This window comes from Habropoda laboriosa, unplaced genomic scaffold (genome assembly GCF_001263275.1).
Source record: "Habropoda laboriosa isolate 0110345459 unplaced genomic scaffold, ASM126327v1 scaffold243, whole genome shotgun sequence".
Lineage (NCBI taxonomy): Eukaryota > Metazoa > Arthropoda > Insecta > Hymenoptera > Apidae > Habropoda > Habropoda laboriosa.
This window is the reverse complement of record NW_017100433.1, coordinates 1,344,064-1,361,166: the sequence shown is the minus strand read 5'-3', so window position 1 is coordinate 1,361,166 and position 17,103 is coordinate 1,344,064. Positions and strand designations below refer to the sequence as shown.

Genomic DNA, 17,103 nt, shown 5'->3' with positions numbered 1-17,103 from the left:
TAGAAAAAATAGCTATATTTAAGACCTCGGTATTTATAGTCGAGAGATTTCGTTACATAACGGAACACTGGTGCCCTCTACTACGCCTTACAGCATCGCGCCATTTTTGTCACGTGACCCCTTCAGGTCACACGTCACTTCTAATTTCCGATCTTTCTTTATATAATCCACGTGACCGATTTCTTACATTCTACGCTTTACATTCTCTCTATATCTTAGCCGCTTTGATTCAACACGACGAAATTAATCGAAACGAGCGATTTCATTTCCGAAACATCTGACCACGAACGTACCACAGTTAACAAATGAAATATCGAATCGTCTATCGTTTGTAGTACGTTCGATTTCTATCGCATGTTACACGATCAAAGTGAACATCGATTTCCGCGTTTCTGCATTTGAAACCGGATAGTAATTTCTTTCCTTTTACTCGCCGCGATTGAATATCGAGCACACTGTTACGGAGAGGATATTAATCTTGCCCGAGAGAAGAAAGAGCTGAAGTTACGAACGTCAATTCGTTTCTGCGACATAGGAATCTGTGGAGGTTATGTTGGAGACAGGCGTCACCTTAGTCTCATAAGACGCGAATCCATCTTAATGGCATATCTTTCGTGAGACATCGCTTTACCCATGACATAACCACCCTATCGGTGTCGTTATTATCAACCATCCATCTTACTCCCTTCCCTCCCTACTGTACTCTTTACATTAATCTGTCGTCTGTAGGATTACCGGTGTATTATGGATCGAAGCTGTTACACCGGTAATAAGGAATCACGCATCAGGTCTTCCAACGTTTGACAATATCGGAATACTACCACGCCACGTCGTTACATCGTGTGTACGTTATCATAATCAAGTAAACATGCTCGATAAACAAATTTGCCCGGAACTTGTACTTGGTACATCTACCTCGGCTCTTACGGTACAGTTGTGTATATTCGTTTCTTATGCACAGACTGTACTTGCAAAGTTCCTGTTGCCACGAATGTTGCTGCACGATAAACGTATATGTAACCTGATAATCCGTATCTATCGTAAACATTTTATTACTCGATCGAAGAGAATCCCAAGACGACCTCCGTGGACATCTAGTTTACAGATGTTACGTGTAAACGTCTTGGCGTAATCTGTACCGTATTTCTAGCAATCGGTTGACGCAGTCATCTAGAACTAAATAACATTGTGCCTCGAGGCCTGAGATAATAGGATTTCCAGTCAAATTTCAGACTACTCTCTAGGGATTGGCGTAGTATCGAGATTCGGGTGTGCTTACCAATGTCAACTCGGTCAAACGGAAGCGTAAACAAACTTCAGCCTTAAGATTTCGGGTTCCCCTTGCGAACCGTTCGTTTTTAATTCTTTCCCCTTTACTTTTTAATTATGCAAAAGTGGTATGCAATACTTGAAAGGACGAGACGACATCCAAGGGATCGGGTATCATAACCTAGCATAATTACCTCGAACAAAAGAATGCAAAAAAGGATGCGATTGTGGCGGAGACAATGGAGGATTGGCGAGCGCGGGAGGTCGGCTTATAACGAATGCATAGCATAGTACAATCGGCAAAGAATATTCCAATGACATAATTAAAAGTTGTCAAGAGTGATGATTGCGCCGCAATTGCGGCACTTTCCTTGGGGAACAATTTAAAACTGATTTCTCGCTGCGATATCAAAAAGTTAGGCGAAATCGTGTTAAGTGGTTTTAATTACTTAGAAAACTTGGACAACTCCCGGAAGTTTCCACGTCACTCAACGGCAGAATGGATGCGCCTCAGAACGTAACCGCCGTTCCCTATCCTCTACCCCCCTCTTTCTCTGCGATAGCCAACTGTTCCATGCTCTTCGTTATGCTTGTATTCTTATCCTCGAGCTACCCGATTACTCCTAGTTGCCTAATCGATGGAAAAGCTTTTTGCAATTGAAGAAGCTTTATTATTACTTTCGATATTTTCTCTATAATTTAATCTACGTTGCTTCCACCTAATAGCAATGTATAACAACAAGAGAATAATTAAACGTGTTCCCTCTTTTTTTTTTCCTCATAGTGGTGCATACATTACACGTGATTGGTAACGACATGTTTGAAGTAACTATTTTTTGTCGCGTTATTGGATCACGTATTGCTTCTACATGTTCGATCGTAGGGGAAATATAGCGTAGTTGGTCCTACGGTTGGTAACGAAACGAGCACCGAATGCCCGTTTTAATTGGAACCGGTTGTTCGTTGGAGATACCGTCACTATGATGGATGCGAAGACCCGCTGGCGAGATGTTTATAACACGTTGTTTTATGTGCGCTATATGTACATGTAGTTGGACTGCTCACGTGATCCAGTGGTGCCAACATTGATGCAGACAACAGGGACATTTTCGGAAAAAAAATTCACAAGTGGGAATTGGTTATTTTTGATATATGCGTAACTATGATTGAGAGCTTTCGAAAAGAGTTTTCGATCGGAATGTAGCGTTATATTTAGTTGTAACATCTGCTCAGATGTGAACGCACAACCGGCGTTCGCGTGAAACGGAATTGAATCTAATGCACATCGTGAATTCTTTATGAGGAGACCGACGTAGACCAGCTGAAACCCAACCTGCCTATCTCTCTTCGATGCTTCCTCCTTTCCTTTCTGCAGGATATACATAATTCAGGAGAATATTTGAATGGTGTTTTACACTGCTTACAGCTTGTACTTGTTCCAAGTTTCACCGACCAACTTCTTTAATGCTCGTATCGTTAACGAGTTCACTGCGCCACAATTGCATAAAAAATGTTGCATAACGAATTCTCTTAAGGATTGAAACGGGCTCGCGAGCTGTTTCGTGTTTACGTTCTATAGTAATCCGTGAACACAAACCTTTTTTTTTTTTGTTCGGCATGATGAGCACGGGTCGGCACGTCGTCCCGTCCGTCGTTAGACTAGAGAAAAAAAACTTGGGATGTCTGGCACACATTTCGACTCGCGGAATTCACGAAACAGTTAGCCTCCTTTGTTCTACCATCGAGCATAAATCGCACACCATCGATGGTTTCCAAATTTAATTCTTACGATAAATCGGTATTCGAAAAACAAATTCGTGGCATGTTTCTATCACCACAAACCTACCAGCTATCAAATTATATTTACCTTGGTTAAGCAAACGTTACTTGGAAGTATGTAAAAAAGTAAGTATGCACATGAGCGTTTTCTATTTATAAGTACGCTAAACACGATAGTGATCTGAAGTTCGCCAAGCTAAGTGCTTAGCAACAGCACAGATTGGTAAACGTGACTTTTTAATTGGTGTAGAATTTATGAAAAACAGTACGAAAAAATATGGAACTTATATAGCACGATAACGTGCTGCCTAAGTATAATGCGTTTGAAAATTATATTGTAACTTCATTATTAAAATATAGAAGTATTATATTTTGCTAAAATATATAACATTAGAACATTTGAATTTTTCGCGCCGAATATACTGAACTAGTTTTTCGAGGTTACTTTCCGGGCCGCCATGAGTACAGTTAGAATGGTCTGAACTGCGTTGAAAGTCAGTGTGTCGTGTTCAGGTAGATGGCCGCCATCTTAATTCGCGCGGTATTACTAGAATAGTGTGTGAAGTTCGGTGGTTACTTTCCTGGTCAGTTTTGTGTTTGCGTGTGCATAAAAGGAAATCTATGTTTTAATTTTGCAGTAGAATTCCGACAATCTGACATCTGATGATTCGGCACATCCAATAGTTCGACACGCGTATCTCTAACCACGAATTATGTATTTTGAGAATTTTGTATGTACCATACTTTTTCTTTTTCCTATATAATTTAATGGATGTATTGTTTTCCGTTTATATTTCTTATTATTGCTCTATTAAAAGATAGGGTAGTTTCTCATATTTTTCATTAATATTTCGTCCTTTTCGGAAGAAGCCCGAAATTTTGTGGACATCTTTTGCATGCTTTATAATGCTTTGCGTCTACATAGATATGGTCGTTTTTTAATATTATTTTCCACGATTTTACCTCATTACATAGATATAGTCCAATAATCTGGCACTGTCGAAGTCCCGAACATGCCGGATTATCAGAATTCTACTGCATATAAGTAAGTGCATGTTAATATATGTTTCATTCTAGTGAAACAATAATAAGGAATACTTAACACATGATAGCATGATTTAGAATATGCGAACCTAAAGTATTTCTTGTCCCTTTCAGTCTTTCGTTGGTTTGTGTTATTCTTTCTGAAATGTTCATTTCTATTGTACAAGAATACTTTCTATAGTCTTGAAAGCAAATAACATCGAGTATCACTGAAATATTTTAACCGCAGAATAGATTATGCTTTGAGAACATTAGTATCTTCGTATTGTAGATTTCCTTTGAGCACAGCACAAGTAAGCAAATTGTCTAAATGTGAAAATAAATAACTTCGTAGGACAAATGGCTCGTGCCATCATCTACAAGCGGTCCGTAGATGCAGTGCTGGTAGACATACAGCTTGACAAACTAGATGTAAGTACATTTTAAAAGTTTATTTAGTTAGAAAGGCTTCGAGTGCAATTAATAATTTGATTTTATACCGATATATACATATGCTTTATTTTATTTATGTCTGTGTTATAAAATACAAGTTTCTTTTCTGATTGTTATGAGAGAAAACAAATGAAGAGCACAGGGGAAGAACACAATGTTTTCAATTTGCTTTTGCCTTTTGAACACTTCAAAAATATCGATTGTTATAATATTAGTTACGCTCTTGGTTTGTTTTCTTTTATGAGTATGCATGAGTTGAGTATTTCCCGGATTTATCAAATTATTCTCACGTTTATTCATTTGGACTTGTGTTATTTCCCTGTACGCCCATTTTTAAGGGGCTTATATTTTTCAATTTGACAGGTTGATCTCTTTCAACTGTCTTATCAAAGTACTCCCTTCTAGCTAACAGAAAATATAAAAATCAGAAAATCAGCAGAAATAGACCTATCATGTTTTTCTCCTGTTGTCTCCAAATGTTAAAACATTAATACATACGTTATGAAATAACTGAAGCTGAAGCACCGAATCGAAGTTAATGTTTCCTATATTTAAAGAAATTGTAATATCTTTTCTTTCTTGAAGATGATCATTGTAATAAACTAGTTATATATAAGAATAGTTTTTAAAGCATTTTATGATTTTGTATGTGCATATTCTCCTAAATTTATATGTTTACCTACAGTTCATCATTGCGTTGATTTGCTAACCTCAAAGCTCTTAACATATTTCTTTATTTGTGCGATGCTGACTTGGCAAGATTTTTTAAAATTACATTTGTACCTTTCCTCTTCAACGTATAATTTTATAAATGTTAACGAATATAGCGATATCATATTACGAATAAATTGCGTCGCATATTATTATTCCAATAAACAGAATACTTCTTTCGAATAACATAATTTTCATTATTAACCATTATGAAATTATAATTAAAACATTGTTTATCATTTGTATTTACTCGTTATATTTCTCATATTTTACGAAACACAAATTACTAGTATGTTACCGATGAAAAATTCCATATGACGAATAAATATTTGTATAAGGTTTTAACATTGCAATATTAACATTTTCTTTATTTTAATTATCAAATTCTCACGTGCACTATTAAACGAATGTTTCCGTACACACGCACGGTAAATATTTTCTGGCATAACGGTAGTGGTGGTAAAGGACGAATTCGTTTGACTCTGTGTTGGAAAGGCTACCTGGAGTGGGAAGGGGAACTTCGTACAGCACGCATAGATACGTAATAAGTGAAAGAGCGACAACCTTTAGCAGCTGCTGACGGTCATTCGTACACAGTTCCCCCTCTTTTTCAGTCACTTATCTTATCATTTACCCCAGACTTTATTGTTCGGGCGTTGAATACGCCGCGAGTCACATTGCCTTGTATACAAATATTTATTTTCAATAATTCCTTGCAATTTTTTTTACATAAAACGAAATCCTAGCGTTTCCAAAAATTTTACCACACTCTATATCGTTTATCGATGTAATCGAATCTAAAAAATCGTCTACCCGCTATTGTTCCTGTAATTTACGATGAAAAATTTTTCCAAGAACTACACTTCTTCCCTAGAATGTTACATAAGGTTTATATATTTTTTTCAGCCGTCTAATCATGGGATAAAGATAAAGGAAGAACCGTTCGATCCAGATATCCTTACTCATGACGATTCTTCTTCGATGAGTAAAAATGGAGAAGATCAAAGTAGGATAGCAACGCCTGAAGATGAGTCTTCAGATGTTGTTAATTTTACAGAAGGTAAACAGGTGTCAGCTGCGAAATCGAGTTCGAAAGTCATAGAATTAAGAAGTTGTTCACTTTTCGAGAGGAACAGAAGAAGTGAATTGGAACGTATGAAAAAACGTCAGAGAGTAGTTTGCAATGTTTGTTTGGTATCGTTTGAAAAAGCACGCGGCTTAGTAATGCATAGGTTGTTTTTAAGTAGACCGTTCATGTGCGACAATTGCCACAAGTCGTTCACCTCGCAAACGAACTATGCCCTTCATAAGATTACCTATCAGAGCAGTTGCGGAGGCGGACCCGGTCCGAAGCCTCGTTACGTTTGCAACTTTTGCGAGCGAGGATTTTTCCGCAGAAGCCTTATCCAGTCTCATTTGTTTCATCAACACGGAGACGCGATACACGGTGGTCGATTCAATCCTGGGAACATCGTGGAACATGCGTCGATGGAAAATGTTAACGAGGATTCGGTGGACACTGGTTCTGAAATGTCGAAGGATTCAACGTCGACGAAATGGATTAGCACGCCAACGATGACGGTGAACAATTTGAAATATTCGGAGAACACGCCTAGGAAAAAGTTGAACAGTCCACTGTCGAGAAATCTAATCAAGTCCTGCGGCACGCCCTCGAAAAAGATGAAACAGACCACTCTTACGGACTTCATTTCGTTCTGCAACGCCACCGTGAAGAACGAACGTTCTACACCAGAGAATCTCACCGATTTAGAGAATATTTCTGGTCGACGACCGGAAACACCCGACGAATTCGAAAACGATTCGTCGAAACTTCTGAAGGACATTGAAATGTCCACACCGGTTAAATGTCCCGAAACTGATATGCTCGATAGTAAAAAACCGTTTGTTCGAATACACATGTATCCAAACCTAATAATGTCATTTCTAAGCAAGAATATAACGAGTCCTACAACTCCTACTACTTCACGGAGTACTCCTTACAATTTCAGGCAAACCAGAGCCGGTTCTAACAATTCAACTGATCCCGAATCTCCTAAGAGTGCAAGAGAATCTCGTAAAAGAAAAAGAAACGCTAAGAAAGAAGCATTGTTTTCGCTAGAGAAAAAGATCAGGACTACGTGTAAAGATTGTGCGATTTATCTGGAAAGATGCGATAAAGTTGCGAAGACTAACGTGTCGCAGAGCGTTTCTCAACAAGTAGAATCAGAAAGAGTGGAAGAAAATTCCGAAGAGGTACAGAAAACGAATCTAGAAGGCGACGCATCGTTGAAAGCTATAGAAACTCCATCGGCGGGATCGTCTACGGTGATAAAGCCTTGTAAGAATGAGCCAACGACAGCTGAACAACAGTCAGATTTGCACGAGAAAGAAGTGAAGCCTAAATTGGTAAGAATGTTTCGTTGCAATCTCTGCGACAAGTTCTTCCTGTCACAGGAGAACATGCGCGAGCACAAAGAACTGTTCCACGTGATCTACATGTCGAGCATATGCAACGCGCGTTTCAAGACCATGAGCCTGCTGTTGCGCCATTACTGGCGGCAGCATCTCATCCCCATGCATAAGAAATGCTGCGTGTGCGACGAGAAATTCGACAGCACGATACTGCTGAAGCAACACTTGGTGTTACATTGCGTGAAAACCGTGCAGTCCAAGAAAGACACTCTACCGGTCGACATCGAACCACTCTGCAACGTGTTCAAGAAGCGCCATCGATGCAAAGGTTGCCTAAAACGATTTTGGTTGAAAGTGTGTTTGACGCAGCACGAGAAGGTGTGTCGTCGAATGAAAACCAGGACGACTGACAAACAGCCAAGATCTTCGTCGGTCTCGATAGAGAAAGATAACGAGAAATCTAGCTCGGTGGTCGATAAAAAACAAGCTCCCAGTGTTCCACCGAACGAGCAACCGGCGGTTAGTCCGAATGGAAATACGCAATATCGTTCTAAAATCGACATTTTCCCGTTAGAATCGCATAACGTGGTGAACAAAAGGCTGATCAACGGTATGGCGTACGCGAAGGGTTACCAAGTAAACGCTCAAAACGACGCGGTCTTTCCCTGCACTATCTGCGACAAACAGTTCCGCACGTTCCCCAATCTTTGTATGCACGAGCGTACCTTCTGCAAACCTCTAATTAACCGGTGTAACACTTGCGGTACCGCGTTCCCCACTAAGAAACTACTGCAGATTCACATGCTCGCGGCTCACACAGCTTCGAATGCCGGGCATTACAAGTTCATCTGTCAATACTGTAACCAAGGTTTCGTGAAAAGGATGAACCTTCAGATACACGAGCGACACTTGCACGTTAATACGAAAGTGCTGCAAAATACCGATCGTATCTTCAGCGTGCACACCATATGCAGCGTGTGCAATCTGATGTTCGAGTCCTACGAACGTTTCGTCCAGCATAACATGTACTATTACCAGGGGCAAACGTTCGCGTGCACGTTTTGCTCGGAGTCCTTCCAAGGTATGTATCTGCTTCATCATCACTACAAGGTGACGCATCGTCCGGACAACAAACGACAGTCGTACATTTACACGTGCGACGTTTGCAACGAGATGTTCTCCTACGATTCCCATTTGCACGCGCATAAATGGCACGTTCACCTGCACAACGAGCCCTCTGTGCAGAACACTTTGAACACCATGCAAGATCACAGCTACGCGTTGACTCCCAACATGGACGTCTCGGCGGCGGAATCGGCAGGTCTACCGGTGAAGATGTACGGATGCAACGTTTGCGACTTGCATTTTACCAACACGAAGGACTTACTGGTGCACAAGGTGGAATACTCGGCGGACGGCGACTTCGAGTGCAAAGGATGCCACCGTAGGTGTCACACCAGTTCCATTCTTGCTAGGCATCAATGTTTGAGTCACACCGACTGCGAGTCGAACAGTACTTACAAATGCTGCTTCTGCGGGGAAGTGTTGACGACCAGTATCTCGATCATGTGTCACGATAAACATTTTCACACGAACAACGTGGATCCGTCGAGACCGCGAAACACCTCCCTGAAACCATTAGACAGCGCTGCTTTGCTCGACATCTCAGGTGGCACTTTCAATTGCTGGACTTGCGACTCCAAGTTCAAAACACCGGCTGATCTGAAGCAACATCTGCTGGAGTACTCGGACATAGGCGCGTTCAGCTGCAGCATTTGCCACAGGAAATTCTCGAATTGCTACGTACTCGAGGTGCACAAGCTGAAGCATTCCACGCTTAGCGTGTCTCTGTTTCGACACCGGTGTCCTTTGTGCAACGAGGGATTCACGTGCGCGAACAACGTTCGAGTACACGTGATGCACCTGCATCGATACGAAATCTTCGGCAACAACAACGTTAAGATGTACACGTTGACCAAACTGCCTAACGGTACAGACACCATCGAGCAGACTGCGATGTTCATCAAGTCCATGACGATAGCTAATAATTCTTTGATGCCGATGTCGGCTTCTCAAACTACGAACAAACTGATGGTGAACTGTCCGGAATGTGACATAACGTTCAGCAGCCCGAAACATCTGGCGAAGCACAGGTCGCGGTTCTGGAACAAAGGGAATCATCAGTGCCCGAAATGTGGCCGTAGATTTCTATGGCTTACGTTGATGCAAGCACATTTAAAGAAACATTCCGCCAAGGCGAACAGTTTGTTGAAGTACTTGTGTCCTCATTGCGACGACAAGTTTCGAAGCTCCGTGGCCGTCTACTCGCACGTCATCCACCTTCACGGCAAGGACAAGTTAGGTGGTCGACATATCCACCATGTTGATCCATGTGCTTCCACGTGTGCTGAGACAGGGAACAGTGCTGCCATGGAAGGAGGTCGATTTGAGGAGGCGGGTACTAGGGCCGGTATTATTGGAACGAAGGAAAGTGGACCGATTCCAAAGGCATCCCAAACGCACTTCATGTTGACACATTTCGATACAACATTAAACGAGTTCAGTTATGCAAATGTCAGAGATGGCTTAACGTGTACCACCTGTGGATCAAGCTTCGCTGACCGACAGACGTTGGATCAGCACAAGAAGACTGCTCATGCACTATGCGAGCACTTGTTCAATATCAACATTGACAAGTCTGAAAAGACTAAGGAGTCTCAGCAGACTAAAGTATCTGAACAGACTAATGGGTCTCAGCAGACTAAAGTGTCTGAACAGACTAATGGGTCTCAACAGACTGACCTGTCTGAACAGACTGGTGACTCTCAACAGACTGACGTCTCTGAACAGACTGACGTCTCTGAACAGACTGACATGTTTGAACAGATTGGCGACTCTCAACAGACTGGCGAGTCTGAACAGATTAGGGAGTCTGGCCAGGTTGAGGAGTCTGAACAGATTAGGGAGTCTGACCGGGTTGAGGAGTCTGACCAGGTTGAGGAGTCTGGCCAGGTTGAGGAGTCTGAACAGGTTGAGGAGTCTGAACAGGTTGAGGAGTCTGAACAGGTTGAGGAGTCTGGCCAGGTTGAGGAGTCTGGCCAGGTTGAGGAGTCTGGCCAGGTTGAGGAGTCTGAACAGGTTGAGGAGTCTGAACAGGTTGAGGAGTCTGAACAGGTTGAGGAGTTTGAACAGGTTCAGGAGTCTGAACAAATTGAGGAGTCTGAACTAGTTAAGGAGTCTGATCAGGTTAAGGAGTTTGAACAGATTAAGGAGTTTGAACAGATTAAGGAGTTTGAACAGATTAAGGAGTCTGACCAGGTTGAGGGGTCTGACCAGGTTGAGGAGTTTGAACAGGTTAAGGAGTCTGAACAAATTAAGGAGTCTGAAATTAAGGAATCTGAACAGATTAAGGAGTCTGAACAAATTAAGGAGTCTGAAATTAAGGAATCTGAACAGATTAAGGAGTCTGACCAGGTTGAGGGGTCTGAACAAATTAATGAGTCTGAACAGATTAAGGATTCTGACCAGGTTAAGGAGTCTGGACAGACTAACGAGTCTGAAGAGACTAACAAGTCTGAATGTGAAAAGGTTGATCCTCCGTCTAAGCAAAATGACGTTGATGCGATAGAGGTGGTTTGGGAGAAGAAGTCGGTATCGAAGTCGAAGTCGATCGAGTGTGTGACCGTCGACGAAAGTTCGGATGACTCTGACGTTCAGATGATCGAGGAGTACGATGTTCGACCTTCTGTGATTCAACAAAAGAAGACTGTACCGTCGGAAAATACGGTCGAAATTTCGAACAGCGAAATTGCTAAAGTAAAAGTTAAATCGTTCGCGAAGATTATGTGTTGAATATTTTTGATGGATGAATGGGGTGGGGTTTGATATCGTTTATGTTGAACTAACGTTTCACCTATCTGGAGTAGTTAGAAAACTGTATGATTTAAGTAGAATTTGAATTGCATACATGTAGGAAGGTCAGGGTTTCGCATGTGCAGCGTTCTCACGCTCGTTCAGAACTGCTTTTTCAAAAAATGCGTCGTCAAGAAACACTCGGACACAGGAACACAAACACTCCTGGTTGAACCATCCCCATCGACCTCTACGTTTTTTTCGCGATACATCGTATGAACCTTTCAATCAAAGTTCTTTCTTTCCTCTCTCGTAAGAGGACTCTAGGAATATCAAGAGTTAAGGAAGTTGCCACGGCGACGTTGGTAATGGCGTACGGTTGGTCAGCACAACGATTCCGATGGTCCTGAGTGTCCCATGGTCTGCGCGACGAGGCCTTTCTTTTTTTTCGATTCCTACAGTATTCTTTGTTTCGATATTTATTCAGTTCTTCAGTGTGTTGGCATTATTACAGCGGCGTAACAGATGTTTTTCGTTGGTTTCGAGTATTTTCCGAATAAGATGCTTGTTTGGAAGGATACTGAAGAAAGTGATATATTAGTGTAGTATACAGAGTGTTTCATTTCGATCAATCCACGCAATTATCTTTGGATCTGTTCGTTATTCGGAAAATACTTCAGGTACAAGTTACTCTGTTTCGAAGGGGACATCTTACGATGGACACAATTCTTCTCTAGGTAGAGGTTCTTCAAGAATTTCAAGGTAACCTTTGCTGTTTTCGAATGGAACTGTATACTTTTGCTTAGCTAGACTGTAGTTCATTTCCAGACGAACTCATCGACTTACTTTGGTCTTTCAAGGTCATTCAAGGTTGTTCCAAATTTATCGAGATGAATCCATTGACCTACTTTGGTCATTCATGGTCATTAGATATTATTAGATATTATTATTATTGAATAATACAATTAACGGGCTATGCCCTTTTTTACAAACTTATACAGCTAGTGCAGACACATTTATACGATATTAATCTACATCTATTATACTTGAGCCGTTCTAGGGACTTGTTGAAGATTCCTTTTGAGGGTGGCTAGTGATACATTAAAAAGGTCTGCTTCATGCATAAGGGAATTGTATAAAGTAGAAATGCGATTTATTGGGTCAGATATACTGTGTTTCGATTTGTGCGTTGGACTGTGAAAAGCCGCTCTACTTCCTAAATGTCTAGATGGTGCGTAGCAATTTATTCCAAATTTATCGGGATGAGTTCATTGACCTATGATATTTTTCAAGGTTATTCCAAATTTATCGAGGTGAATTCATCGACCTATGGTACCTTTCGAGGTCGTTCCAAATTTGTCGATGTGAATCCACTGACCTACTTTAGTCTTTCAAGGTCATTCCAAATTTATCGAGGTGAATTCGTCGACCTATGGTACCTTTCGAGGTCATTCCAAATTTATCGATGTGAATCCACTGACCTACTTTAGTCTTTCAAGGTCATTTCTAATTTATCGAGGTGAGTTCATCGACCTATGGTATCTTTCAAGGTCATTCAACGTTATTCCAAATTTATCGAGGTGAATCCACTGACCTATGATATTTTTCAAGGTCATTCGCCATTTTGTGCATGCTTCTTTCACCGAACGCTTAAAAGCTGTTCTTTATTTTCTGTATTTGAAAGGACGACCTGCGAGCTTCGGTACACCGATTCTGCTCCTGACGTGATAGTTCTATCTCCGTGTGTAGATCTAATCTACATACCTACTGTGCAGAGATGAGAAGTTGGTTAGCGGAAGGAACGCGTAATAGGCCCACCTTCTCTTACGCGATCACAAAGACACGGCAAGTGTATTTTATTCTCGTTTTTAGCAGAAACGGCCACATCTACGAACCGGATCGCGTAGCTTCGCGTGACCGAAAGAGCGAGTATAGGGCGCATCTCTGTGTACTCGATTTTTTAAACTTTCGTATATGTTGCTTTTATTGTTTTTTTTCCCTGGCTGTAAATGTACATCTCAGCGGTAGAAAAAGCGGTTTGTCGAAAGGGGAAGGTAAATTTCGAATAATCTGGAACAGTGACGGCGAACCTTTTGAGCCCGGTGTGTCAAAATTGGGAAAAAACCCAGCTCAACTCGGGTACCGCGTCACGTCTAGAAATGTTCACAACTGTTGCGAGCGTTACGACCTTGTACGATCACGGACTCGCTATGGTTCAGCTCCGAATTAACGATTCTGAACCTCGTTGATGACACCGTTGTTGTTCGTGTGATGATTGTTTGTGATCTGCTCGGTTTCGTCCGTAAACGACGTGTGCCATCCAAAATGCCTTGGCGTGTCGCCTTTGACACGCGTGTCATAGGTTCGCCGTCACTGATCTAGAATGATCAACGTGGATTACATGTCTAGCTAAGCAAAATTCGCAGTTAGGTTTCAGATAATTGCGTGGATTGATCAAAACGTACCGTCATGTATACAGGTACGTACGAATATGTTTAAGCCAGGATATCTTAATGTTTTCAAGTTGGTAAAATAGATTGTTCACAATAACGTTACGTGTGTTCGTTTTATGTTTGTGCTAATTACAATACGTTGTCGATGCTTTTCTACATCGGTAAATTTTCAATCGAATTGTACTTTTATTTTACTAATAGAAATAATTTCAAATGATTTTCTCAGCGTTTCGTTGAATGCACGTGTTAACCATGAACAAACTCCGTGTTATTACGTATCTATATTATCTTTCTTCGATTTTAAGTTATACTCCGTTGATATAGCCTAATGAATTATTTTCCTCTTTACAACTATGTGAAACTAACGATTTTAACATACGTAGCTCGTTATACAAAGATGCGCGCAAGTTAGATAGGAAGTGTGCGAGTTGATCGTTCTGCGGATGCGAGAATGGTGAACCCGGCAAGTTCAACGCAGTCGACCTTTCAGTCGAATTTATTGTATTCGAAATAAATTTATTGTATTACAATTATGCACTTCGTATTTTTACCATGCTTTTATACGATTTTATTGTTCAAATTTTACCAATTCTTAAATCAATTATAGTATCGATCTTCATCTTTCTTGTCTTGTAAAGTGTAATTCGAGTTTTCGGCCAGAGTTAGAAAAAGCAAAAAAAAAATGATCGATTGAACATTGTGGAATTCTCGAATAATCGACATTTTTACTATACACATATTATCCTGTGTAAATGTTACACTGCGTGTTACGTGAACCTCTTTGGAAGACAAATCTTTATCGTAACACGAATAATTGGTATCATTCCTAGATCTGCGTATTTTTAGCGTATAATATAATATTTATGTAAGTATTCCATTTGATCGTCATAACAAATGTACGCATATTCCTTCTACGTTCTAACTTAAATTGTAAGCCACGTAAATATAATTTTGTTATTAAAATGTTGCAGCATATATTTGACAAAAGTATGTAGCCTTTTCTTTCACAGATGTCTACTATTTCACGAAGATCCTCTCGGGTAAGATCGTCCTCGAGGATCGTTTCCCATTACCGTGAAATCTCCGCGACGCTAAAACACTTCTTCCTACCCGAAACTCGATGAAATTCAGCTGTCCATGTCTGTTGGCTGAGCAGTTTTATTACACCGACTGGTCCACCTGACATGGATTTCCTCTAGATCGGCCAACCGCTGCGAGTGGTTCGATCGTAAAACTGTTATAAACGGTTTAAAGACGTGCGCTCCCGATAGAACAGAGACGATTCTCCGTTATTTGCAACATCTGCCACGCACCGACCTGATTCCCCGACGAGAAAGAAGAACCGATCGTTTCGAATTTCGAAATTTGCAAACGAAAGATGTCGCGAGCTTCTATTAACCCTTTCGACACTAACGGCGATTGGATGCTCGCTGTGAATTAACGGCCGCTGTTTTCAGATCTTCCACACGAAATGATATTGTCGAGCAATTTTATGAAGTTGAGGCGGGTGAAGGAACGCTGTTTCAATGTTTTCACCTGAATTTATTAACACTTTACCGACCGCTTGTTGTTGAACTCTCTTCGGGCTCCGTCTTTACTATCGCGCGGGAATATAAGCGCCTATTCTTGCAGCTATACAAATTTTCAGTTAAAATTGGTCAGAGTGCCTACTATATCGTTCGCTTTCTCTTATTACAGGGACATTAAAGTTAATAACGTTAAAGAGCGGTGAGCGAAAAGCCGATCAATGGGCTCCCGGTCGGTAAGATCGATAGCGACGATGGTAGGTGTACAATTCGCCGGGAAAATACAATTGTTTTACACGTGGTCCTGCGGCACGGCTATTGGGCAGATAGAAGAAAAACTGACCCGGGGTGTACTGGATTTTTATATCGGTAGGACAGAAAGACAGGAGTAGAGAAAGAGGGAGCGGTGGAAACGGAAAATTTGTAGAAACCTGAATGCCACATGTGCGCTTCTTAGGCCACTCGAGGACGAAGGCAAGAATCTCAACCCGGGGAGAGACGAGAGAAACTAAAAATCTGAAGGAGTTGGAATGGAGAAAGTAAGGGCTTGTTGGCAGTGCCGCACCCTCCACAAAGTGTTGTAACTGTAAAACGTGTTAAAGTATGATTTCTTCCCGCCAATTCGTTACATCGTACGGCAAAATTGAACTGCCACGCTCCTTGCTAAAATTTAACTGCTATTCGCGATAAAACTGTGGCCGAAGATGAAGCCGCGTCGAAAGGGTCAATTCACCCAAGATAAACCGATTTAACCCTTTCGTAAAATCTTTCGTTTTGGTCGCGTCGTTTTAAAATTTGTTTTATTCAATTATGATGGAAGTGTGCAGGGAGCAAAAATTAAGGATTAAATTGCGCCAAAAGGCGGTAACAGCACAGTGGGAGCAAAACAGAACACTATTCATCGAAATTTTCCAAACGCTTGTAGGCGCCAACAGCAGTGAAAGGGTTAAATAGCAACGAAGAACAATTTCAAGGGTCGAACATTGCGTCAAATTCAGGTGAAACTGTATTGCACGATTCTGAGGTTGGCCGAAGTCCTGTAACCAGAATATTGGCTTGCCCGATGTCCATCGTATCGACGAGTATTTTCGAGCTCGCTCTCCAAACTTACGGGCTACAGGAGATTTTGGGTTAAAGCCAGAACTATCCGTTTCAGATATCGTACACCTACCATTGAAACTGTTCTTCTTGTCGGCGTCCCAAAGATTGCACGCACGATCACCGATAACACACGCTCTTCTTCTCGAAGCCGGAGAAGCTGTTCCCCGGGCTAACGCAAACTGCCCTTGATTACAAACATCAAACTGAAGTTTGGACGTCAGCCTTAGGCGCTTGCCGTTTCGCTTTTCATTATTTGCCACGGTTTCAGCTTGTTGAACCAGAAGATACCCAAGCACTGTGGGCCAGACAACAAGCTAGGCGCTTGCCGTTTCGCTTTTCATTATTTGCCACGGTTTCAGCTTGTTGAACCAGAAGATACCAAGCACTGTGGGCCAGACAACAAGCTTGAAAACGAGGATGCGGTGTGTCTAACTTGATTTTGACGTACATACGTCGTTCTGTTCACTTGCAACGTTCTCTCTCTGGAAACCGAGTTACTTCCTTCGTTCGGTAAATGTAGCTTG

General features: G+C 41.4%; 2 protein-coding genes across 2 annotated transcripts; one reads left to right on the top strand and one right to left on the bottom strand.

Annotated features, from left to right (window-relative positions):
- Positions 1 to 4,431: 4,431 nt before the first annotated feature.
- Positions 4,432 to 10,520, top strand: LOC108575787 (zinc finger protein 62 homolog). The gene is made up of 3 exons (XM_017938679.1): positions 4,432 to 4,503; positions 6,142 to 10,465; positions 10,516 to 10,520. The coding sequence occupies exons 1-3, from the start codon at positions 4,432 to 4,434 to the stop codon at positions 10,518 to 10,520; spliced, it is 4,401 nt and encodes a 1,466-aa protein (XP_017794168.1).
- Positions 10,521 to 10,606: 86 nt separating this feature from the next.
- LOC108575786 (putative uncharacterized protein DDB_G0290521) lies at positions 10,607 to 13,970 on the bottom strand. Its single transcript, XM_017938678.1, is given in 3 exon segments — positions 10,607 to 10,849; positions 10,901 to 11,011; positions 13,965 to 13,970. Coding segments are annotated over 3 exon segments (360 nt in total).
- Between the last annotated feature and the right edge of the window lie 3,133 nt (positions 13,971 to 17,103).